General features: G+C 43.1%; 3 protein-coding genes across 5 annotated transcripts; 1 reads left to right on the forward strand and 2 right to left on the reverse strand.

Moving 5' to 3' along the window:
- Positions 1–307: 307 nt before the first annotated feature.
- LOC135079505 (zinc finger protein 69-like) lies at positions 308–15,631 on the reverse strand. The gene is made up of 7 exons (XM_063974161.1): positions 15,333–15,631; positions 10,491–10,624; positions 9,621–9,762; positions 8,014–8,133; positions 6,982–7,294; positions 1,160–1,255; positions 308–508 (listed from the first exon to the last, which is right to left on the reverse strand). Exons 1-5 carry the CDS (start codon positions 15,528–15,530, stop codon positions 7,073–7,075), a joined length of 816 nt encoding a protein of 271 aa, XP_063830231.1. The 5' UTR covers positions 15,531–15,631; the 3' UTR covers positions 308–508; positions 1,160–1,255; positions 6,982–7,072.
- Positions 5,869–6,542, forward strand: LOC135079504 (uncharacterized). Its single transcript, XM_063974160.1, has 2 exons — positions 5,869–5,985; positions 6,162–6,542. The coding sequence occupies exons 1-2, from the start codon at positions 5,869–5,871 to the stop codon at positions 6,540–6,542; spliced, it is 498 nt and encodes a 165-aa protein (XP_063830230.1).
- A 383-nt stretch (positions 15,632–16,014) lies between the features above and the next one.
- Positions 16,015–24,147, reverse strand: LOC135079081 (zinc finger protein 583-like). Of its 3 annotated transcripts, XM_063973688.1 has the most exons (8): positions 23,731–24,147; positions 23,437–23,571; positions 22,909–23,274; positions 22,279–22,464; positions 20,859–20,996; positions 19,119–19,246; positions 18,500–18,574; positions 16,679–17,520 (listed from the first exon to the last, which is right to left on the reverse strand). In XM_063973688.1, the coding sequence occupies exons 1-8, from the start codon at positions 23,854–23,856 to the stop codon at positions 17,247–17,249; spliced, it is 1,428 nt and encodes a 475-aa protein (XP_063829758.1). In that variant the 5' UTR covers positions 23,857–24,147; the 3' UTR covers positions 16,679–17,246. The 3 variants fall into 3 exon arrangements, with proteins under 3 accessions (XP_063829760.1, XP_063829759.1, XP_063829758.1); XM_063973690.1 differs by lacking the exons at positions 22,279–22,464; positions 22,909–23,274; positions 23,437–23,571; positions 23,731–24,147 and adding an exon at positions 22,042–22,118 and having other exon boundaries at positions 16,015–17,520; XM_063973689.1 differs by lacking the exons at positions 22,279–22,464; positions 22,909–23,274; positions 23,437–23,571; positions 23,731–24,147 and adding an exon at positions 21,499–21,536 and having other exon boundaries at positions 16,015–17,520.
- Between the last annotated feature and the right edge of the window lie 1,601 nt (positions 24,148–25,748).

Consider the following 25,748-nt stretch of genomic DNA (forward strand, 5'->3'; position numbering starts at 1 on the left):
TTGTCGGCGGGCTTGCCCTTGCCGCGCGGCTGACGTAGGGCGCGGGCAGCTGGCGGCTGTCGGCCTGGCCTCGCCTACAGTCGGCGCGAGTGCCGACAGCCGGCGCTAGTAGAGCGGCTTGTCGGCGGGCTTGCCCTTGCCGCGCGGCTGACGTAGGGCGCGGGCAGCTGGCGGCTGTCGGCCTGGCCTCGCCTACAGTCGGCGCGAGTGCCGACAGCCGGCGCTAGTAGAGCGGCTTGTCGGCGGGCTTGCCCTTGCCGCGCTGCAGGCGCGCGCGGCTGACGGCTGTCGGCCTGGCCTCGCCTACAGTCGGCGCGAGTGCCGACAGCCGGCGCTAGTAGAGCGGTTTGTCGGCGGGCTTGCCCTTGCCACGCTGCAGACGCGCGCGGCTGACGTAGGGCGCGGGCTGCTTAAGGTGCACAGTGAGCACGTGAAGCTTGCGGCTGTTGGACTGGCCGAAACCTTTGCCGCAGACTTCGCACTCGTACGGCTTCTCGCCTGTGTGGATCTGAAAAAGAGATTACGACATTGAAATTAGGCCCCCATTTCTCACTAGACATTCTGAGTACGTGCCCAGGGCCCCGCAATCAACAGTAAATGAGCTGCCACACTGGCGGATTGCAAGCGTTTTCAACGCGGAGCGTCTTCGCCGCGTCGCCGCTCCGCTTTGAAACCCGTTTGTAATCCGCCAGTGTGGCAAGGCCCTAACTTTTGAATACATATTCATATTGACATTTTTATTTATTTTATTTTTTATTTTATTTATTAGGACAACCAACAAGACAAACACGCATACCATGGAATTACTATAACTAAAAGTTGTTGAAACGTTTTTTCAATTTGCAAATTCCTTTTTCAAGGCCTCCTCACACTAGCGTCTTTATAGCGTCGTCATGTCTGGAAGATCTACAAAATGCTGGCGTCGCGTAGTCCATTTTCACACTTATCGGACACGAATGCTAGGGCGCTGACAAAGCTCGAAACACACTAAAGAATGACCTTAGAGAAAAGTTCAATGAAATCTAAGGATAAATAGTGACGTCAACATAGCTGATGTAATTTTCGGCGCTACACTATTGTTCTATTTATACAAGACCCAGTGAAAAAAATGACTTTTATTCTTATTAAAGGGAAATGTCCCCAGTTTGCCAATAGTTACCCTGAAATGCCGCACGAGAGCGCTGTTGTCCTTGAACGCCTTGGAGCAGACGGAGCAGGGGAAAGGCCGGGCATCCGCGAGTTTCCTCTCGTGCATCTGTAGGACGAGGACAATTACCCTGGCTGGCCCATCTAGGAGATTACCCTGGCTGTCCTTGGGAGTCTGACGTGGTATACTAACCAACTGCACATCTACTGGTTTTTACAAACTGGACTCTATTACAACTGCATAGATGCCAGTATTTGATGTGCTGCTGTTTGAGAAGCATGTGTACCGCTTTCATTTGCAATGTATCGGTGGTAAGAGGGGCAGTAGTCGGGCCAGCCTGACGTTTTCAGCCCTATTATCATATTAGGCGGCAATCACAACATAATACGCTAGAAATAAACAATGTGCTTATACACCGTGTTACTTTGCATTCTTGCCATATTCACAGAGATAAAAGTAGGGAACAATACCTATTATTTAAGATAAACAAGAGACTCCCATAAAGAAAGTACACTAAGTATTTAGTAAATTTGGTTTTTCAGTACAAATTGGAAAAAACCAATTTCATCTCGCACGTTCTACAGGTGCAAGTGGAATACACCTAGTGGGCGTGGCCTAGTTCTTATTAATCTGTTATTTTATGGCTCTGGGTACCAGCCTTTTTATCCAGTCATAATAATTATTTTAAAATACTATTCAGTTGATTTCAGATTTTCCTTTCTACTGTACGGGCTTAGGACCGTCAAAAATACGTAATAATGATTAGGGTTTTAATTAATTATAACATTGTTCCCTATTTTGCAAATTAACAAATTAAGTATGAAATGATATCACCTTATTCACAATTAATTATTTATTCATAAGTTCCTACTTACAAAGTTACGTACTACGAAGCAAGTGTTCAAAGTGTCCTCCGTTCTGATGAAGGCACAGTCTAGCACGGCGAAGCGTAGGTATTTCGCTTTAGTTTTCGCAACACATAAACGTTTTATCTCACAGTTTCGCTGAAACAATCCTTTCATGTGACACGTTTACACTGTTTATCTCTTCTAGTCGTTTCAAGTCATTTCAAAAATAATAGTCCATTGGTGTTAGGTCCGAGGATCGTGGTGGCCAAGCTACTGGACCCCCTCGTCCAATCCACTGTTCACCAAACGTATTATTCGCGCACTTGACGTCCTTATTGTGGGGGAGCACCATCTTGCTGGTAGTAGAGCATTTGGTGTAACGCTAAGAGTACGTCATCAAGCATTTCGTCTCAAGACGTCTTGCAGACACTTTAAGCCCCATTTTGATTAAATTAATTCGTTGTTTGAATACACTTCAGTCATTTTTGTATTATTTATAACGTGATTTGTGATTGACGGATTTCTCAGTTTTTTACAAATGTGTCAAAAAGACATTTTAAAGACAATAGATTGCAATAGATATTTAAAAATACAATAAAAAGTAAAAAAGTCTCCATCACCATCGCCAACAAGTGATGTGCATGCGTTACGATAATTAGTGGTGTGCTTAACAGATTGTCGATAAAATAAAATAATTGAGATTAAAAAAAATTTTTTTCGGTCTTTATTTTTTTACGGATTTGTGTTCAGTATCAGTAATATAGTTACCTCTGTAAATATGGCAAGAATGCAAAGTAACACCCTGTATATTCAGCACAATGAACCTATTTTTTTTTTAAATAAACAACTTGAAAACCCACGACCTTTCGCTTGCCGGGCGACTGCTCTTCCAACTGAGCTACTTAGACACTGGAAGAACCCGTCGAAATTTTCAAGTGTAATACGCTGTTATGGCCGCGTTTTTTATTTCATCAATGTTGGGTAGTAACTACTATTATAGCCCGACCAGGAACATAAAAACCCTCGCCATGTTGCGGAAAACTAATGGTACTAATTTCTTTTAATGGCAACAGTAACTGAAAACTTCATTGACATGTCACCTTGCATGTCAGTCTATTGCTGTCAAAGTGTAAACAAACTTTATTTTAAATGTGCGCAATTGATTTTGTGAATTAAATTGCTATAATCTTTTTATAGTCGTGAAAGAAAAGTGGTTCACAATGTGTTAAAGTATTTGTCGAAGAGAAATAGTAAGGGTTCGGATAATATTTTCATTGAATAATGTTTCCGACAAAGGTTGTCAAATTGACTGACATGTTTATCGCATAGTACAGTCCACTATGAAAATTAGCTGTGGTTTGTTTCAACTACCTAATTTAAAAAAAAATTGTCACTTTCTAAGTGTTGAATTTTATGGAATTGGGAAAGAAGTACCGAGTTTGAAGCGTTCATGAGCAAACATTGCAGTTGAATATTCAAGTTCTGAATTTGATTATTGATGAATAATAAAATAAACCCTACTAGCTCGATTGATGGTTTCATTTAATTTATTTAAACCAGGTTACCTATAATAATATTTTTTCGTTAATTTAGGAAAATATCAAATTAGCCCGTAATCCTGAATCCTGATACATAAAGTTAGCCTATTAATTTAACACAGGTACGACTGTACTCAGTGTTGCACTATCAAATGAAATTGACGCGCCTCTATGCCAGGGTTTTTATGTTCCTGGTCAGGCTATACAATGAACCTAATGTAAAGAAAATCCAGACAAAATATGCAGACAATATGCTTTTGTATGCGGATACAGTGCAGTTCCGTCTATTATGATAAAAATACTTCTTCTCGGTTGCAGTGCAGCGTAGCGAGAGGATTTGTTTGGAAACGTCTGGCTGACCCGGTCCTGATTAAATGCATGCTACAAATTTACATATTTTTAATTACTTAATATTGACAATGAAATCGGTACTATGTTTATCAAACGGAGTTAAATTTATGAACCACGACAACCTCCGGTATGGGGCCCAGGCCAAATACAAGTACATAGATGGATGATATGGATAGTTACAATAGAAATTATAAATTAATTTGCGAAATAAATGATGCTCAATGAACGGTGAGACACATGTTTTTGAGTAGTGATCTAAAGCGGTAAATATACTAAACGTGTGTACATTTCTGTAATGTAATGTTATTTTTCAAGTACTTGTGATTGCCGCGTGGAAAACGTCAGTCTGGCACGGGTTTAACCACCAAGCCCGGGCCGAAATGGGTGAGCGTTACATTCTTACCGTAGATGTCGTACAAAGCAACCAAGGGAACCTTAATCTTCTTCAATGGAGGGAAGTCGAACCTTAATTTCGAACTCCTCCTATGTTCTTCTGATTAATTTCGTTGCGGGTCCAATCACAGTTTAACTTTCCCCCGGGACAAACTTGATCTTCATTGGTTGGGTTTTTGTGGCGGTCAAGCTGTAGATCCTGGCTACACAGGAGTTGCAGTGGTGGGAACGAGAGGTGGGAATAGTCCCGTTTAATCTTCTTCAACCCTTCTGGCCAGAGCGGCGTGGGGAATGTAGGCTTAGTCTTCGATTTGTTTCTGGTAAATTCGATAGGACGACCTGCATTGGAAACTCGTGACCTGGTGACCTTGAAGTGGCTGTCTAGGGCCCCTTGGTCTTAGAGGCCTCGAAGCCAGTTCGGATGCATGATGCACGCTCAGTGTTGTGTCTGTCAGTATAGTTACCCTAAAGTGGCGGTCGAAGGCACCCTTGGCCTTGAAGGCCTTGAAGCAGACGGAGCAGGGTAAGAGCACAGCTTGGATGCGTAGTGCCTGCTCAGTGTCGTGTCAGTATAGTTACCCTAAAGTGGCGGTCCACGGCGCCAGTGCCGTATTATCCATAAGGCACTTTAGGCCAGTGCCTAGGGGCCCACTATGACCAGGGGCCCAGCACTCCCGATTAAAAAATGAAAAAAAATAAAATGTTAAAGATTATTTTTATGCAACAAAACTCAAACCACCTCAAAACATCGCCTTATTTTGATTTACACATTCAATCGTCATATTTCGATATTGTGGAAACTAATTCATTTTCGTAACATTCGTATTACTGCTTTGGTTTACATGACAGGTCGACCGTTGATGCCCTTCAGAGGCTAAAAAGCCTCACTGCAGAGGCTAGGGAGAGGGGTGAGGGTGTGTTGACTGTATCATTCGATATAGCCAACGCTTTCAATACCATCCCTCATTCCACCATACTCGAGGCACTTCAACATCACAGAGTGCCTCAGTACCTTCGAGGGCTGCTGGCCGATTACTTACGGGCCCGCGAAGTCCTGTATATTGACAGAGACGGCCAGCTCAAACGGCGCGGCGTAGCCATCGGGGTTTCGCAGGGTTCGGTGCTCGGTCCACTCTTGTGGAACCTAGGCTTCAACTGGCTCCTCCGGGGCGTCCTTCTCGCGGGCATGAGTGTCATATGCTATGCGGATGACACTCTGGTCACTGCTCGGGGGAAGACATATGGGACCGCGGCACGGCTGGCGTCGGCGGGCGGCACATTAGTCGGTCACAGAATACGACGCCTCGGCCTGAAAGTCGCGCTGGAGAAGACTGAGGCCCTCTTCTTACCGGGGCCTCACGAGCACACCCCTCCCGACGCCCACATTGTGGTTAAGGACGTTAGGATTGACGTCAAAGGCCAGATGAAATATCTGGGCCTCACGCTTGACGGGAGGTGGCATTTTAGCCCACACTTCAACGGGCTAGCGCCATGCCTCTTCAAGGCAGCTGGCGCACTGAGTTAGCCCCTCCCGAATTTGGAAGGGCCACAAACGAGGTGTCGTCGACTTTATGCCGGCGTTCTGAGGAGCATGGTGATGTATGTCGCCCCAATCTGGGCGGACGCACTCAACAAGAGGGAGAATGCTGCCCTTCTGCGCAGGCTCCAGCGGGCCATAGCGCAGAAAGTCGCAAGGACCTACCGCACGGTAAGGCACGCTGTGGCGTGCGTCCTCGCTGGTACTCCTTCTTGGGAGCTAGAAGCTGGGGTCTTATCTGTCATCTATCACTAGATGGCAGACCAGAAGGCGCGTGGAAAGCGCCTGGCCCCGGAGCGGCGCGGTGCCGTCAGGCAGGAAGAGCGCGAGATCATGATCGCCCGCAGGAAGGAAGACATGACTCGTGCGCAGTTTGGCTGCCGCACTCTGGACGACAATGGTTGGAACGACCGCACGGGTTCCTCACGTTCCGTCTGGCGCAGGTGCTGACCGATGGCTGCTTCGGTTCGTACCTGCATAGGATCGGGCGAGAGGAATCCCCGCTGTACCACAAATGCGGCGCGGCGGATGACACGGTGCAGCACACCCTCGCGGTCTACACAAGCTGGGAGGAGCAGCGCCGTGTCCTCACTGCGGTCGTGGGCCGGGATCTTTCGCTTCCGAGCCTGGTCAACGCCATGCTGGGAAGTGAAGGATGCTGGATGGTGGTCGCCTTCTTTTGCGAAGAGATCATCCTTCAGAAGGAGGTAGCGGAGCGCGAGCGGTAGAACGATCCTCTCGCCTCATCGCTCCGCAGGCGGAGAAGGGAGTGGAGAAGGCGGTTGTACGACCATTCTACTCAGCCCCCAAGTGGCGGCCAGCAGGCCGGGGGTGCGGGGGCACCCTTGTCACCTCCGTCTGACGGAACGGCTTGGCGTTTCGGGCCATTCCCGTCGGACCCCCACAAGGGGGGCGTTTAGGGTCCGCCGTGTAGGCGAGATGTCGCCGGTGATGTCGCGGAAGTCTAAGGTTACAGCCCGATACTATAAAGCATTTCCTCCACGACAAAAAAGGGGGGCCCGAAACGAGCTGTGCCTAGGGGCCCCGAGAAGGTTAATCCGGCCCTGCACGGCGCCCTTGGCCTGTGAGATCTCAAAGCAAACGGAGCAGGGTAAGAGCGCAGCTTGGATGCGTAGTGCCTGCTCAGTGTTGTGTCAGTATAGTTACCCTAAAGTGGCGGTCCAGGGCGCCCTTGGCCTGTGAGACCTCAAAGCAAACGGAGCAGGGTAAGAGCGCAGCTTGGATGCGTAGTGCCTGCTTAGTGTCGTGTCAGTATAGTTACCCTAAAGTGGCGGTCCAGGGCGCCTTTGGCCTTGAAGGCCTTGAAGCAGACGGAGCATGGATAGGGCCGCGTGTCGGAGTGCGTCTTCTCATGCAGCTGGAGGTTGGTGCGGTTGTAGAAGGCCTTCGGGCACTGCGCACACTTGTACATGCGCTCTTCGGAGTGCGTCCGCTTGTGGTATGTTAGGAACGCGTTGCCCTGCGAAAGGGTTACGTGATAGTGAGAACAACAGTCGACAGCACATCAGAATATAGGTTTTTGCAGGACTACGGCCCGATTTTTTCGCCTGAATTAGTAGTGGTGTATGGTTTATAATGAAAGTGTGCACATGCATCGGACATAGGGATATCCGTTTTTTGACGGTCCGTTGTCCGGTGAAAAAACGGATGTCTACGAACGGCCTTAAGTCACAAATATCCCATAACATGCAACGCCCACTACTCGTTTTGGGTGGTTAACACCATTGAATACACAACTTCTCCAAAATTACCTACACAAAATTCTTGCCCTGAAAATGACTTAGATCGTCAATTCGCCCACAAGGTGGACCAACGACCTCATAAAGGTATCAGGAAGGCGCTGAATGCAGGCCGCTACCAACCGAACGATGTGTAAATCATTGAAATGATGATGATGAGTCAATTCAGTTGGCGAAAAAAGTAATGACGTCACGTTACATCTTGTGTTTGCAAAATACATATCAAATAATCGTGATTCTTTTTACAGGTTTTTTTCTTATGCATAACAAGGCCTGCCTTATGTCAAATACCTGTATTTGACCACAATCGCACCTGATGTTAAGTGGGATGCAGTCTAGGATGGTACATATCTTCATTGTAAGTACCTATTCACTCTTGCCTTGAAAAGACCCGGATTATAGTCTTCGGGTTTATAAAGACTGGCATTGGGTCACATACCCGGAAGCTCTTCCCGCAGATGTCGCAGACGTAGTTCTTCTGGATGGGGTAGGGCTGGTCGGGGTGCACGCGCCTGAAGTGCGACCAGTAGTCCCGCGCATTCTCTATTGTCTCCGGGCACTGTTGGCAGAACGAGTTCAAATACATTTATTTTGAGTTATAGCCTGACCAGGAACATAAAAACCCTGGCATAGAGGCGCGTCAATTGCATTTGATAGTGCAACACTGAGTACAGTCGTACCTGTGTTAAATTAATGGCTAACTTTATGTATCAGGATTCAGGATTACGGGCTAATTTGATATTTTCATAAATTAACGAAAAAAAGTTATTATAGGTAACCTGGTTTAAATAAATTAAATGAAACCATCAATCGAGCTAGTAGGATTTATTTTATTATTCATCAATAATCAAATTCAGAACTTGAATATTCAACTGCAATGTTTGCTCATGAACGCTTCAAACTCGGTACTTCTTTCCCAATTCCATAAAATTCAACACTAAGAAAGTGACAAAAAATTTTAAAATAGGTAGTTGAAACAAACCACAGCTAATTTTCATAGTGGACTGTACTATGCGATAAACATGTCAGTCAATTTGACAACCTTTGTCGGAAACATTATTCAATGAAAATATTGTCCGAACCCTTAGTATTTCTCTTCGACAAATACTTTAACACATTGTGAACCACTTTTCTTTCACGACTATAAAAAGATTTTAGCAATTTAATTCACAAAATCAATTGCGCAAATTTAAAATAAAGTTTGTTTACACTTTGACAGCAATAGACTGACATGCAAGGTGACATGTCAATGAAGTTTTCAGTTACTGTTGCCATTAAAAGAAATTAGTACCATTAGTTTTCCGCAACATGGCGAGGGTTTTTATGTTCCTGGTCGGGCTATAAGTGCTAAACCTATAGCGACGACGTTCAATGCAAACTCGCACTAAGCATAATAGTCGATAATTATGGGCCTCATTAAGAAGGCTCAAGGTCACCCAAAGGGCGATGGAACGCGTGCTATGCTCGGAGTTTCGCTGTAAGATCGAATCAGAATGAGGAGATACGCAAGAGAACTGAAGTGACTGACATAGAACGCAGAATCGCTAAAATCAAGTGGCAGTGGGCGGGGCACATAGCTCGCAGAGCTTATGGCCGCTAAGGCAGGACGTAGTTGCTAAATATCTCGCCGCACAGCCGTTCTTAGGTGGAGGCCTTTGTCCAGCAGTGGACGTCATGTGGCTGAGACGATGAGCTCGTTACGAGTGTACTCACATACGGACAGAGCGCTGGGGGGAGGCCTTTGTTCCGCAGTGGACGTCATTCAGTTGAGACAATGAGTGGTATTTGAAGATACTCCAATAAGGAACCTAAGATGTGATCGCTTCCTTCCGAGCGGGTGCTGTGCTCGGGGACCACAGTTCAGTTATTACCATCTCGGTTAGGCAGAGAACTCTGTCACCGCCATACACGTTTGTAGGCGCGGAAGGTAGGTGTCAGCGCCATCTGTTGGTTGGTGACTGTAGTGGCGTGTCGATAGACTATGTCGCCACAAGCTCTAGGTTTTTGTCCAGCAGTGGACGATGAGTTTGTCACGTGTGTACTCACGTGAGGACAGAGCGTAGGGAAGGTGAATGGGCAGGGCTTCTTGCCGTAGTTCTTGGGCCGCTTGCGCGCGTGTTGGCGGCGGTGGTGCGCGCGGAGTTGTTCCTCGCTGGTGAACGTCTCGCCGCACTCGCGACAGCCGTTCCTGGGGGGACGATTTTGTTCATAATATACATTACATAATCAGTAGCAGTCTGCTGCTGGACAGCAAGCAGGGGTTAGCCTAGGCGCAGACCACCGGATGGCCCCCCATTAAGTGGGGGCGTGTTGGGTCCCGCCGTGTAGGGCGGGACGTCCGCGGAAGGCGCCTTGGTCGTTTCTAGTACCCATGGCGCTGACGACTATGCGGCAGAGGGAACACCCCAGGTTTTTAGTGGGTTCGAGTCCCACATACCCAACCATCCCCGGGCGGTAGGTATGGATAGGCCATTTTCCTGTCAGTCTGAACTTCAAATATGAAAGCATAGTCTTTAGCGGGATATGACGTAAAGTTTCTATTATGGCGTTAACCGCTGGTTACGACCGTGACGAGTCGACGTAATAGAGCCCTCTCAATAAGGACCATTTTACCTTGTCTCCGGCTGGTAATAGTATCCAGCTTCTGCTAACGACTTTTCAAGAAAGTCACTCCTAGCTGGTATTAGATTAGCTGGATTACGCCATAAGAGAAATGAACTTGAAGTAATTTCCCACTAAAGCAGATCTATGTTTCCGTATTTGAAGTTCTGATTGTGTGATCAATTGGCCCGGTTTAGTGTCAACCTTATCGCTTTGTACCTACATAAAGCGTGTTAGGATATGCCGTTACTACAATTTCATAAAAATCAGCTTAAATTCACATGTCATGCTAAATTGATCTCTACTACTACTTACTTAAAGTCCTGGTCCTGCGTGTGCTTGGCCGAGGTGACCATGTGCCGGCGGTAGGCCTCCATTGACGAGAATTTGACATCACAAAGCGCACAGTAACCGCCTTCAGTGCTATCACCTTCAGCTTCTTCTGGTTCCTGTCAAATTATATGGTATCTGTAGAAACATGTTAAATGAGCAATTGAAGTTTACAACCCGGTTAAGTTAACTGCGCACCTGGCAGCCATGACGTCACATTGACGCTCTGATACGGTCAGGGCGAACGCGGAGAGGTGAGCGGGTGAGTGCGAGGGAGAGAATCCTGAATCCTGTTTTTAAGGCTTGGTATTTCTGCTAAAGTAGGTATTTCACGCTGTCAAAATCTGCGCGCGCAATACTTCGCCGAAGACAGCGCGCCAAAGAGCTCTCCCAGCTACACAGTATAAAAATACCAGTTGGTTAGGTTAGGTTGACTTCCTTCCGTTCAAGCGTCACACTCACAACACTTTCTAATACAAATCATATCCAAGTGATGCAAAGAATTTTTTTTTCAACCTTTCAGAATTTTTGGGAATATATTTTAGAATCGAATAAATATAAAATATAACTGCCAAAGTAAACACGGTTCAAAGAGGCGTAGCATCACCCGACCTTCCGGAAGTTCAAAAGAATTTCAAGATTACGTCACCCGACCTATCGGTAGGTCATTTAATGATCAGTTCATCAGAAAAACATTTTATGATCAGTTACTCGTAGTAGCGATTATTTAGAGCTTGGATAATAAATTATAGTTGTTGCAATTCACGAAACTTTGCATGTGGTTAATTACATTAATCAGTACACGCATCAATTTTGTTCAGTCTTTTTGTTTATTAATAAATTAAAATATCATACTAAAATTGCATACATATTTGTTTGTATTGGTCTGGGTGTTTTCTTTCCATAATTTATGTACAACGTATTACGGGGCTCTGTATCGAAAATCACTATGAGCATCACACGCGGTTACCTGGCGCAGGCACCCGCTCTGAGCACTCATAGGAGTTTATGCAGAGGTTGCTAGAGTTTGACTTTGAGCTTTGTTTATACAGGGTGTTAGGTAAATGGGTATATGAGCCGACACTAGCCCATGTTAACATGGGCATATAAATGGTATGGTGAAGTTAGAAATTTGATATTGTCATTTTATTTTTTTTAATTTTCATACAAAATAAATTTTTTAAAATCCGATTTGTATGAAAATTAAAATAATTAAAATGAAGATATCAATTTTCTGACTTCACCATACCATTTATATGCCCATGTTAACATGGGCTAGTGTCGGCTCATATACCCATTTACCTAACACCCTGTAGTCATTACGAAGCAGATTTTGATGGGAAACTGCACTGTCTTGAATTCGAAAGGGTAATTTGACGGTGTTAGGGGAATTCTAGGAATAAATGCAGAGCCTCCTCATTGAGATTGAGACATTTCAATTTGAGATTTCACTTGACATTGATTGCAATCTGACATGGAGTTTTCAAACACTTGTAAAAATAAAAAGTAATTAAATCAAAAGCAGTAAGTATCTAGTATTGATATCAACTTCGACGCAAATAACTCCCAAAATAACTTTCTACCCCTTTCACACGTTTGTCATGAATTATAATATTAAGGAATTGTTAAGCAAAATTTTAAGTAGATTAAACCAAAGAATCACTGTCCCATACAATCTTTGCCCCCTTTTTTCACCCACTTCATTTCATGACCCCATTTCGGAAAATCGGATGCCTACGTCATACAAAGAACACACCTTCCAACTTTCAGGTCTCTACGATATCCGTCAGTCATTTAGGACAAAGCATTTTTACTAGTTGTCTAATACTCTAACGTTCCAGGTATGTCATTGACAGGAGGGCGTTACTATCTTAATGGGTTATTTATTAGTTCCAACTTTATGCCACTTGACATTTCAGAATCGTTTGACTTTAGATACCTAAGCGATTTGATATCCAGAGTCTTTTAATGAAATCAAGTTCTAAAATAACTTGAGGTGTTGTACCCGATCAAGCTTTTCATTGCAGGACAGTTAAATAGTTTTATTATTAGTTTCTTCTTTAAGTCTTGATTTGTCAGAGTAGGTAAAGGCTCCATGAGAGCAAAATTGAGCTTTATAATAGTTTTTAATTTTTTTCTTTAAATATTTGACGCCTTGTAATCTCTCGTTAATATAGGTCCAAACAAATAAAGAATGTTTGACTTAGACTTTAATAATTATTATGCTCGTACATAATTATAAATAAACTAGCTTTCCGCCCGCCGCTTCGCCCGCGTAGTATTTTTCGGTTTTTATTTTATATAACCTATTACCGTTAGCCGTGTGGTGACGGCAGAGTAGAATACATTTGTCACCAACCCCTACTCTTCCCGCGGGTGTCGTAAGAGGCGACTTAGGGACTACACATCAAACAGAGAATGGGCAGCAGCGCTCTCTGAAAAACATCAATCTTTTAAACTGCGATCTCCAACCCGCCTGTCAAGCGTGGAGATTATGGCAAAACCCTCCACTATAGTGGAGGAGGCTCATAGTCCAGCAGTGGACTGTAAAGGGCTGTTGATGATGATAACCTATTACACTCAGATAATAATATAATGTGGCTTTCTATTGGTGAAAGATTTTTTAAAATCGGTTCAGCAGATCCCGAGATTATCCCTTACAATTTAACAAATATACAAACACACAAACTTTACCTCTTTATAAATTAGATAAAGATAGGTAATTTGAAACCCTATTTTGTTTTATTCTTTTTTTTTATTTTAAACATTTCACAATCCAAACTAATATTTACTGTAGGTAAGTAAATGCTAAACTAAATAGTAAAATATTAGTTTGGATTGTGAAATATCCTACTTCCTACTAATATTATAAAGGCGAAAGTTTGGATGTCTGGATGTTTGTTACTCTTTCACGCAAAAACTACTGAACGGATTTTGTTGAAACTTTACAGTATTATTGTTTATAACCCAGATTAACATATAGGCTAACACTTATGACGATATGTGACAAATAAATTTAAATAAATAAATAAGACGTGTCTAAAAAGCGCCATCTACCTATCGTCATTGGTTAAAATCTACAGCGCTGGACAAACTACTGTATGACGTTCGTAAATATTCATTTGGGGAAAGCCGTGAAATGCCATCTATCAACATGATATCTAACGGGGGTAAAACGAGGTCTACGCGAACGAAGTCGCGGGCGGCCGCTAGTTTATATAGGTAGCTTTCCCTCCGCAACCTTATTGGTATTCCATGTATGTGTCTTTTAACTGATTTCTGTTACACATTTCATGTAAAATTTGTCCAGTTATAACTCCATTTACATCTGCATCTGCAAACAAGGGTTCATGTTCTCCAGCCCAGATGCCGAGTAAACAGAATCGTCTTTCAGTGACGTGCAGCTGCCCCTATATTTGACCCATTGATCTATTTTTTTATTATTTATTTGTATCAGTGTCAGTGTCTTCTAAAGAGTGTAAAGACGATTGTATGTAGGTACTATTAAAATGTAATTTTAACTCATTGGTTTTGTCTCATATTTGAGGAATGTACTATGTACCTATCATGAGTAGAGTCTTCGTTTAAAAGAATGCGAACGATTTAAATTTCAATAGGTAGACAAAATTGATAATTCTTAATTATCAAAAATTTTAGCTTTCTCCAGTAGCACTGATATTATTATACTGTGACTCATCAAAGTCATCATTGTCAAAAATATTGACAAATCGCGAACTGTCACGGCCATAAAACTGACACGCGTCCGTCCTCCGTAAGCGCCACCGCGCGACTGATTGAGATTGTCCAAGCCGTCATGGACGATTTTTTCCACATTTTTTAACATAGTAACTAAATAAGACGCAATATAAAAATTTCATCCGTTAAAAGCCCTCAAGTTATTTCTGAACTTTAGTTTAGTAAAAGATTTAGAATCTCAAATCGCTTATTTTAAAAATAAAACCATAAATAGAAAACGAATAGAGGTAACTTTGGGAATTTATTCTATCGAGTCAACATCATCAAATCGTGTTTCCATCCGTTAATTGCCCTAGAAAATATCCTCGACTATGCCCAATAAAAATCTTAGCCTTTAATTTTACTGTTTAGTACCTCAAAAATGATAAATGAAAACCTCATTTTCGCCATTTTCTCTGCTACCCGGCCTTAACTACCAAAGACTGTCTTAGGCTAAGTTCAGATGGTCGCAAGTCGAGTCTAGTTCGATGTTAAAATCGATCACTTCGATCACATTTTCACGCCTCAAATTTCTGTTCGGTTTGGTAGGTAGGGCTTGTTCTAAGTCCGCCTGGCTAGCTACCACCATCTTACCTAAGTCTGTCGCCCTAACAACAATGTTAACAGCATTGTTGTATTCCGGCAGTTAGAGGTAAGATAGCCAGTTCCTCCGTGGTTGAGGATTCCGGGTGAAGCTCGCTACCACCTTCGGCCTGATCATCACTTACCATCAGGTGAGATACAGGCCAAGAGCTCCTCGTTGTGGATAAAAAAAAATCGAGCGGAACACCTGTAGGCCTAAGATGCACGCCGTGATAACTTTTATCGACGTCAAAATGTATGGGCAAAATCGATAAAATGGCGTGATAACCGCTTATCGCGGCGCGCATCTTAGGCCTACTGAACAGGTCTATTCTTCAAATATACAGGGTGTCCGTCGCATTTCAGGGAGGTTCGCAGTTAGCTCGGTCGGGTTGTAGGCAGGAAATGAGTAAGTAATAATAATATACTCGTAGCAGTGGGAATAAAGTTCCCAACATATTCTGAACTTTATCCCCTTGGCTTAAGGTCCAATGAAATGTTCTAACTCACGGCGTCCTTGTGCATCATGGTGCGGTGCATGCTGAGCCCGAGCCGGCTGACGAAGGAGTACCCGCACGAGCCGCAGATAAACTCCGACGGGTGCTTCAGCCGCACGTGGCTCAGGTACGACCACAGAATAATAATAAGTACTACGTACAGAAGTTTTACTTCGCGAAGGTATTTAAAAAAATGTATGCTCAATGTCATTAACAATATGGTGTAATTTAGCCTGTCTCAAGAGTCAAGCACCATTTTGTTGACAAACGTCAGTGATCGGCACTGCGCCGAAGCTATAGGGCTGACTTCGGAAAAATGATGTGACGTGTAGTGCCAAACTGCGGAAAATGGCGGAGGAAGTACATGATTTAGCATGAATTATCATGAATAATATTAACTACTTATTTACCTCTCAGCTTCTTGAGGCAACTTAAAAAAGTACATTCTGTGTTTTTATTATTACCTATTTAGGCAGTTAAATACTGCACAGTATTTAGTACACTATTTTCTTTATTTTCTTCCATCATACACAAGAATACGCGTGCGTGAGTCAATGTTCGCTCGTATGTGAGGCCTTGTCGAATAGTATCCTGCTGGTGGGCCATCGTGCGTGTTTTGTTTTCGATGTAAACTCGCGGAGATGAACAGGCCTGGTACGACGTCCACTCGCTCGACCACAAGTGTTACAACTCACGGCGTCCTTGTGCATCATGGTGCGGTGCATGCTGAGCCCGAGCCGGCTGACGAAGGAGTACCCGCACGAGCCGCAGATGAACTCCGACGGGTGCTTCAGCCGCACGTGGCTCAGGTACGACCACAGAATAATAATAAGTACTACGTACAGAAGTTTTACTTCGCGAAGGTATTTAAAAAAATGTATGCTCAATGTCATTAACAATGTGGTGTAATTTAGCCTGTCTCAAGAGTCAAGCACCATTTTGTTGACAAACGTCAGTGATCGGCACTGCGCCGAAGCTATTGACTGACGGCTGACTTCGGTAAAATGATGTGACGTGAGGTGCCAAACTGCGGAAAATGGCGGAGGAAATACATGATTTAGCATGAATTATCATGAATAATATTAACTACTTATTTACCTCTCAGCTTCTTGAGGCAACTTAAAAAAGTACATTCTGTGTTTTTATTATTACCTATTTAGGCAGTTAAATACTGCACAGTATTTAGTACACTATTTTCTTTATTTTCTTCCATCATACACAAGAATACGCGTGCGTGAGTCAATGTTCGCTCGTATGTGAGGCCTTGTCGAATAGTATCCTGCTGGTGGGCCATCGTGCGTGTTTTGTTTTCGATGTAAACTCGCGGAGATGAACAGGCCTGGTACGACGTCCACTCGCTCGACCACAAGTGTTACAACTCACGGCGTCCTTGTGCATCATGGTGCGGTGCATGCTGAGCCCGAGCCGGCTGACGAAGGAGTACCCGCACGAGCCGCAGATGAACTCCGACGGGTGCTTCAGCCGCACGTGGCTCAGGTACGACCACAGAATAATAATAAGTACTACGTACAGAAGTTTTACTTCGCGAAGGTATTTAAAAAAATGTATGCTCAATGTCATTAACAATGTGGTGTAATTTAGCCTGTCTCAAGAGTCAAGCACCATTTTGTTGACAAACGTCAGTGATCGGCACTGCGCCGAAGCTATTGACTGACGGCTGACTTCGGTAAAATGATGTGACGTGAGGTGCCAAACTGCGGAAAATGGCGGAGGAAATACATGATTTAGCATGAATTATCATGAATAATATTAACTACTTATTTACCTCTCAGCTTCTTGAGGCAACTTAAAAAAGTACATTCTGTGTTTTTATTATTACCTATTTAGGCAGTTAAATACTGCACAGTATTTAGTACACTATTTTCTTTATTTTCTTCCATCATACACAAGAATACGCGTGCGTGAGTCAATGTTCGCTCGTATGTGAGGCCTTGTCGAATAGTATCCTGTAGGTGGGCCATCGTGCGTGTTTTGTTTTCGATGTAAACTCGCGGAGATGAACAGGCCTGGTACGACGTCCACTCGCTCGACCACAAATGTTACAACTCACGGCGTCCTTGTGCATCATGGTGCGGTGCATGCTGAGCCCGAGCCGGCTGACGAAGGAGTACCCGCACGAGCCGCAGATGAACTCCGACGGGTGCTTCAGCCGCACGTGGCTCAGGTACGACGTCCATTTGCTGGACCACAAATATTTGTTAGCGTGAATCAGAGGTGTAGCTATTAAGAGGCAAGGCGGGGCAGTGCCCCGGGGCCCCCAAGTTCAGGGGGATCCTTACCAGAGAATCTCAATGAGGGCTATCGTTTTTATACTTAACAGTTGGCACCCCCGGCCAGTTTGATAAGGTTATAGACGCTTCCCTTCGAGTGACGTCATATCATCGTCATCATCATTTCAGCCATAGGACGTCCACTGCTGAACATAGGCCTCCCCCAATGCTTTCCATGTTGATCGATTGGTAGCGGCCTGCGTCCAGCGCTTCTCGCTATCTTTACGATGTCGTCGGTCCATACGCCATATCGCCAGCGGCAAACTTAAAGCGAACGGATAGTAAAATACCGTCAAACAGAGCGCCAGCGCTAAGCGCAACGCTCTGTCGAGGCGTTAGCATGGTGTGACGCCGGATTCTACATTTTACCAATACGATTCGGCGCTATAGCGGAACGTTAGGTTAACGCTCTACGCCGTGTAAGTACGCGTTCTATCTGGCGAAGCCTTAAGTAAGAAGTGTGGTAACCGTCATTTCAGCCACAAGAAGTCCACTGCTGAACATGGGTGACCTTATGTTCGGCAGGATGCAGGCCGCTATGAACTGGTCAAGCTAGAAATCATTGGTGATTTTCAGATTGGCCGGTTCGTAACGGCCTGCTTGATGTTTTATAGTTTTATCTTGTCCACCTAGTGTAAAGTGTGGTAAGTGCGATACTACTAATCATTATTTCGGCATGTTGCCGTCCAGAAAAACTCCAAGGAAAAGACCGATCTAGGAACTGGCACGAATGGATTCGTTTAAGAAAGGACTAGCAAAGGCCTCCCCCAAGGATTTTCACAACAAACGATCCTATTTTGTCAAGATTCAGGACTTCTCAAAGTTTCAAGAATGGATTATTTACAGATTATAAAACAATACGGTTATATAAAAATACTAGGTAACTTACGACAATATTTCATCGCAGTGCTGACATTTGTACGTGACGCCTTTGTGCCATCTTTGATGCTGTTTCGCTTGAGTTCTGAAAAGATGACACTACAATTAAAAAAAACATATTTAACTCTCGTCACCAACTTGTACGTGTAAACTTCGGTACCACAAACTAGAAACTTACGAGAAGCCACGCCCACTTCTCTATACTAATGATTAATGCGTTTGATCTATAGGTGAGCGTATATGCTGTCAAAGTAACGTTAAATATACTCCTTATTCCCGTGGAATAAGGTACACATAATGTTCAAACAGAACTCAAGTGCACTTGCAAGACGCAGGGCAGGCCTTGCATGCGTATTTCTTCTAGGTTTAGCAAATCTCGCACAAATAGCATGAAATCTGCACCTTATTCCCATGGCATAGGACACACAATGTTCAATGTAGCGTACAGAACAGAACTCACGTGCACTTGGAGACGTAGGGGCAGGCCTTGCAGGCGTATTTCTTCTCGTAGAAGGCGCTTGTTCTTAAAGTAGGATTATCAAATCTCGCACAAATAGCATGTAATCTGCACCTTATTCCCATGTCATAGGATACACAATGTTCAATGTAGCGTACAAAACAGAACTCACGTGCACTTGGAGACGTAGGGGCAGGCCTTGCAGGCGTATTTCTTCTCGTGAAGGGCCACGTGTTTGGACAGGTGGCGCTTGCTCTTGAAGCGGAATTTGCAAATCTCGCACTCCACGTCACCTGGTTTCTGTTGGGGAAAACATTATACATATGTATATTGTACAGTGCGGGCTAAAACGATTCGAAACGTGACTCCTCCCTCCTCTCTAAGATCTACGGAACTAATGCTTTTCGTCTCTTGTACACCTGTACAGCAAGGATCTATAATTTCCCGCCAATTACCCAACCAGTGATGGTTGAATAGTCCAGGAGGATAGCTGATTGTCTTGGAAACAGCGACGAATTTAACTGGAGGGTTTAAAGTAGGTAGGTATTTACAATATCGAATTCCCTCGATTGCAATGTTTATTATTAGCTTTCTAATAATGTAATGAGATATACCCCATTGAAAGATGCGATATTGGTAAATTGGAAGACCTATCAGTTGACCTCTCCTACTTATTTGACAGTTGCTGCTCTGCCAGTTCTACCGTAGTAGTAGGCGTGGCTAGATCGAATGACGTATACTACTAACTATGCTCGCACTTGAACACCGAGTTCAGATAGATGGACAAGGTCTTGCGGTTTACTATCTCTTGCAGCTGTTAGAGGACCTATCACGTGACCTGCTATCTATCTGCCAGCAGTAGGCGTGGTTAGATCTAATGACGTATACTCACGGGCTCGTGCCGCGACAGGTGATGCTTTCTCTATCTCTTGCAGCTGTTAAGAGGACCTATCCCGTGACTTGTTATCTATCTGGCAGTAGTAGACGTTAGGCGTGGCTAATGCTCGCACTTGAACACAGCGTTAGATAGTAGAACGAAGTCTTGCGTTTTACCAAGTCTTGCAGCTGTTAAAAGGACCTATCACGACGTTGTATACTCACGGGCTAGTGTCGCGACAGGTGATGCATTCAGGCCGTGCCGTCTATGAAGCCCTTGTAGCAATGCTCGCACTTGAACACCGAGTTCAGATAGTTGGACAAGGTCTTGCGGTTTACTATCTCTTGCAGCTGTTAGAGGACCTATCACGTGACCTGCTATCTATCTGCCAGCAGTAGGCGTGGCTAGATCTAATGACGTATACTCACAGGCTCGTGCCGCGACAGGTGATGCTTTCTCTATCTCTTGCAGCTGTTAAGATGACCTATCACGTGACTTGATATCTATCTGCCAGTAGTAGACGTTAGGCGTGGCTAATGCTCGCACTTGCACACAGCGTTAGATAGTAGAACGATAAATGTATATCTATGTTTATTAATATTTATGTTATTAAAATATAGCCTGATACGGCTATATGTATTTTATCCTTTTTATGTCATAAAAATATTTTCTGTCTATCTGTACATAGATATGATTAGTTAAATATCCTGTAAATAATATCACCTACCTGCCTGATCCTTCAAAATTTTCGCTCTTCCCGGTTATTTTCCTTTAAAATCCGTTTCCCAACCTTTACACCTCGTCATTGGCAAGTGCACAAGCCGTGCGTGCCAGAAAAAAACAAAAAAAAAGTCTTGCGTTTTACCAAGTCTTGCAGCTGTTAACCGCTTGAGTCCCAGACGGCATTCATTAATGTCATAACAATTGATTATCTATTGTGTCTAGATTCGCGGGCCTTGAAGGATTAAAATTACCTACCACGACCTATCTGCCAGTATAGTATAATAGGTATAAGCGTGTACGTCGTATACTCACGGGCTCGTGTCGCGACAGGTGATGCTTCCAAGCCTTGCCGTCTATGAAGCCCTTGTAGCAATGCTCGCACTTGAACACCGAGTTCAGATAGTTGGACGAGGTCTTGCGGTTTTCTATCTCCTGAAACTGTTCTTCTCTCTGGAAATAAATGGTACATTAGAGTCTCTAGTGATCATTTCAGCCACAGGACGTCCACTGCTGAACATAGGCCTCCCCCAATGACTTCCACATCGCACGGTTGGTAGCGGCCTGCATCCAGCGCCTTCGCTACCTTTATCAGGTCGTCGGTCCACCTTGTGGGTGGACGTCCCACGCTAGTGAGTAGTGAATCTAGTGGGCTGTAAAAGGAAATGATCTCTAACCTCAATTAACACAGAGCTCAATTTAGCATAGTAACTGTAATTAAACCGAGAATAAAAGACCATGTAATCTGCTCTTTTGGTCAAATTGGTTGATTCAAATCTTCAAATCCTGGCCAAACTAAAAATACACAATAGTTATTTTTACATTATGTTACATACAACAACATTACAACATTACATACAACTGGAAATCGAATCTAGAACAAGGGTTCACCTCTCCCGCCGGATTTCGGACTCCAGGTATGCCATAATGATTGCCGCTACGTCATTACACTTACGGAGAGCGTGATGATGTTGACATACTCCTCCATAGTGCTATCATATCCCGGCATCGCCTGTGTTAGCAGTCCGCCGAACGCGCGCCGCTTTAGGCTTAATTTTGGATGGATCCTTCCTAGGGCGACCCCTCGACCGACGCAACGGTGTTGCCACTGTATTATTACACTTACGGAGAGCGTGCTGATGTTGACGTACTCCTCCATGCTGCTATCATTTCTCGGCACCCCGCCTGTGTTAGCCGTTCGCCGTCCGCGCGCCGCTTTTGGTTTAATTTTGGATGGATCCTTCCTAGGGCGATCTCTCGACCGAAGCAACGGTGTTACCACTGTATTATTACACTAGCGGCCGCCCGCGACTTCGTACGCGTGGATCCCGTTTTAACCCCTTAGGGGTGGAGTTTCGTAAAATCTTAGCGGATGCCTACGTCATAACATCTACCTGCATGCCAAATTTCAGCCCGATCCGTCCAGTGGTTTGGGCTGTGCGGTGATAGATCACTATGTCAGTCAGTCAGTCACCTTTGAGTCATTATTTAGACTTACGGAGAGCGTGATGATGTTGACGTACTCCCTCATGTTGCTGTCATCTCCCGGCACCCCGCCTGTGTTAGCAGTTCGCCGTCCGCGCGCCGCTTTAGCTTTCACTTTGGCTGAAAGATCCTTCCTAGGTCGACCGCTCGACCGACCGCGCGCCGCTTTAGGCTTAATTTTGGATGGATCCTTCTTAGGGCGACCGCTCGACCGACGCATCTGTGATGCGACTAGTATCATTACACTTACGGAGAGCGTGATAATGTTGACGTACTCCTCCATGTTGCTATCATCTCCCGGCACCCCGCCTGTGTTAGCAGTTCGCCGTCCGCGTGCCGCTTTAGGCTTAATTTTGGATGGATCCTTCTTGGGGCGACCCCTCGACCGAGGCAATGGTGACTCTGGTGGTGGATCTAGTTGATCGTCAAGCGGTAACTGAGAAGAAGCAATTATTGGTGATTGTTAAATAAAGAACTTCAGAAGAATTAACCACCTCCACCTTTTTTGAAGTTGGTTAAAAATATGGATGATCAGTTTTGGGGGAAGTCAAGTAATTTGTAGAAAGTTGCATTTGCAAATCTAATTAACTGAATGAATTTTAATTAATTTTAATTTTGAGATAGATCCTAGCAAACCTAGAATAAAGATAGCCTACCTACCTATTGCTGGAAGAAATCTCAAAATGATGAAATTAAGTTTAATAATATCCATAAGATATTACTGTTGAATACAGATAAAAGGGTATGTGCATGGAACTTTAATAAATAAATAAATATCCTTGGACATTTTACACTACTATCTATATTAATGAAAGTATATTATATCTCTATTATTATAAGTACTTATTTATTTTTTTTATTTCTAAGCTTAATTATTTACCTCAAATTCAGCACTATCTTCTAAATCCACTTCAAGTATTTGTTTATCTGCTTTCTTTTTCTTCCCTTTGCTTTTGGTGGCCTTTTGTTTATTTCTTTTGTGTAACACCAATGGTTCATCATCATCATCACTGGAGAATCTGATATCATCACCACTGATCTCATGCTTGAAGAAACCTAAGTCCAAATTATACTTTTGTTCATCATCCACTGCATCTTCATTAGTCAGTTCATGTTTTATAGCTAATAACTCCGACTCTTCACTCGCTATATTTATTGTATTATCCATACAAATACTTTGACATGAAAGACTAGAAACTAAATTTAATTCATGTCTATTAAGTTGTTTTACGCTTCGTTCTGTTACCTGTAACGAGGAAAAAAATATTGTTTGAATAAAAAAAAGTTATTTAATAATTCACCATAAATGAGAAACTTATTTTTATTATTATTGCAAAATTATCATTAGAAGCTTACATGCTGTCTAAAATAGTTGTAATTTTTATCATGTAGGTAACTTATTACTTACCATGCCAATGGAATTGATAATGTTGTAAAGAGCTGTTTGACCCCACATACATTTCTCTCTGAAATGGTAGGTCTTTGTGATCAACGCGGCACATTCGAAACAAGCGTAAGGCGGAAGATCCATTGAAGTCAAGGTCTGGAAATAAATTATTGCAAATTATTTTATAACAATTTACTGGATAATATAGGCAAGCCCAATTACTACTTATTAATTAGTAGTTAGTGTAATTAAATTTCATAATAGCTCAAATTAATATTTTTAAAACTAAAAAAACTTTGTTTACCATTTACTTACTTTTATTGATTTTGAATAATAGTCCAGAGGATGTAACCGCAAGTCATACATTTTTACGTCCATAATAAGACAAATTCTACACACTTTCACTTGCTCCATGCTGTATTTAATAACTAAGTCATTCATAAAAATAATCGGAAAACTTATTTTGTAGGTTCGCGGTAACAGATAGAGCTATAAAATCATAGAATTTCTGCATCTAAAAACTATTTGAAAACAGTCTATGATGAGTTCCATTAAATCACAATTAAAGGCATTTGTTTAGAAATGAAATTCTACTTATCTTCTTCTCTTTAATTTGCCTGAATATCCTCTAAATATCGTGGTATTAAATAAATACAAAAATCAACCAAGAATGTCTAATTTTACACAAGACGCCAAGCTTCCATCTTTGACAGACAAAGCGTTTTGTTATCTTTAATCAAAAAGTTTGACACATGACGAAAGTTCTGCGTTTCGTTACATGATATTTCAGATTTTAAAAAATGGGATTAATGGGACACCCACAGATATATATTTTTTTTTGTAGTAAACAGCACTCGTTAACTTATTAGCTAGGTATTTATAATTAGGGTTTTCACTTTTCATAAAACATCAAAATAGAGCATTCTAAAACGTCAACGGTGCAGTCCAGTCAGGCAGGCATGGGTGGGCGTACCCAGGGGGAAGCATGGGCGTACCCCTGGTACTCCTGGAAGTCGCTTGGAAGGAACAAGTCAAACTATCTGACCTAAAAATTCTCTTGAGTGAGAGAAATGATCTTGAGTGAGAGAAACGACGAATATCAGACTGTAGTTCGGGGTGACGAATGGGCCTTTTACCTATTCGCATTAATGTAAGGAAAATGTCCTTTGATGTTGTAATTGGGTATTTTCTTGTAAATTGACGTCTACATAGATAGGTAGGTACATAATGAATAACTCAGGGAAAACTCTTCTCCTAACTGAACTAAAAAATCGACTTACGAAAGCACATATTTTATTACTACTCAAATGCAAAACTAAACTACCTATTCTGCCTATTTCTACAAATTATTGCGAGAAAGTCACCTAGTTACCTATTGCAAGCTAATCAAACTGTAGGCTGTAGGTACCTATACTTATTTTTAACCTGCAAACAATAGCAAGTTAAGAATCTGCCTTCTTAATCTTACCCCTTAACTTAGATTAATAAAATAATCTAAGCCCCTTAATCAATCTTGAAACTTTTTTGCATGAAGCCGGACTTAATGGAAGGACTTCTACCAGTCAACCACCCGGAGTTTACTAGGTAAACTTACTCTTGAAAGTCTTGAAGAATATGGCGAGCGATGGAAGAAGTAGGAAGGTAATAGTAAATAAAATGGAAGTACGAGGGGATAATGCTGGTAAGTGATTGACAAAGTCAAAGAACCCGAATAGACTAGATTGTCCATTGTCTTTACGGAACCACAAAACACAAAAAAAAGGAATATTCCGACGAATATTCCGTGATCTGGGTCAAACCATGGTCACCCATGGTGCAACTTGCATGGGGTAGAGCCTCAGGGTAGAGCTGCAGTGGTGGGGGCAATGGTGGGGGTCACCAACCCCGTTCGTTACATCGAATCGAATCAATATCTAAACATCGTTCGAGAAGCATTGGAGTCCATGACAATATTTTAGGTTTACGGTTTTGTAGAGGGTGCTAGTTTCCGACAATATTTTAGGTTTACCTACGGTTTTCTAGAGGGTAGGTATAATATTGTAGGTATATTGCTGAAGAGAATTTTATTGTCGTAATTTTATTAGAAATCAACCCTTAACGATTGTGCTAAGTATGCAGAAAGTAGGTACCTATCACCTGTATGTAGAAGAAGAAATCGTCGAAATTTTCGTCGTGACCTTCACCAAAGCTAAGTACCAAAACTACTTGTAAGTTGTATGTACCTACTTAACTGTTAGTTGTATATGTGCCTGGATGCAAGCTGCACTGCACAGGACCGGTCTTTGTGGAAATCCTTGGGGGACGCCTTTGTCCAGCAGTGGACGTCTTTCGGC

The sequence above is a fragment of the Ostrinia nubilalis genome, chromosome 16 (assembly GCF_963855985.1).
Source record: "Ostrinia nubilalis chromosome 16, ilOstNubi1.1, whole genome shotgun sequence".
Lineage (NCBI taxonomy): Eukaryota > Metazoa > Arthropoda > Insecta > Lepidoptera > Crambidae > Ostrinia > Ostrinia nubilalis.

What these genes read in the sequence shown, in the direction of transcription:
- LOC135079504 (XM_063974160.1), top strand. Translation starts at nt 5,869, where the DNA reads ATGGTGATGTATGTCGCCCCAATCTGGGCGGACGCACTCAACAAGAGG. An exon ending in TCGCAAGGACCTACCGCACG is followed by an intron (nt 5,986 to 6,161) that starts GTAAGGCACGCT and finishes GATCGCCCGCAG; the next exon opens with GAAGGAAGACATGACTCGTG.
- LOC135079505 (XM_063974161.1), bottom strand. Translation starts at nt 15,530, where the DNA reads ATGACATTGAGCATACATTTTTTTAAATACCTTCGCGAAGTAAAACTT. An exon ending in CCATGATGCACAAGGACGCC is followed by an intron (nt 10,625 to 15,332) that starts GTGAGTTAGAAC and finishes ATAATTTGACAG; the next exon opens with GAACCAGAAGAAGCTGAAGG. An exon ending in TCTGCGGGAAGAGCTTCCGG is followed by an intron (nt 7,295 to 8,013) that starts GTATGTGACCCA and finishes ACCCTTTCGCAG; the next exon opens with GGCAACGCGTTCCTAACATA.
- LOC135079081 (XM_063973688.1), bottom strand. Translation starts at nt 23,856, where the DNA reads ATGAATGACTTAGTTATTAAATACAGCATGGAGCAAGTGAAAGTGTGT. An exon ending in TCAACATTATCACGCTCTCC is followed by an intron (nt 20,997 to 22,278) that starts GTAAGTGTAATG and finishes ATTTATTTCCAG; the next exon opens with AGAGAAGAACAGTTTCAGGA. An exon ending in ACCTGTCGCGACACGAGCCC is followed by an intron (nt 19,247 to 20,858) that starts GTGAGTATACGA and finishes TTTCCCCAACAG; the next exon opens with AAACCAGGTGACGTGGAGTG.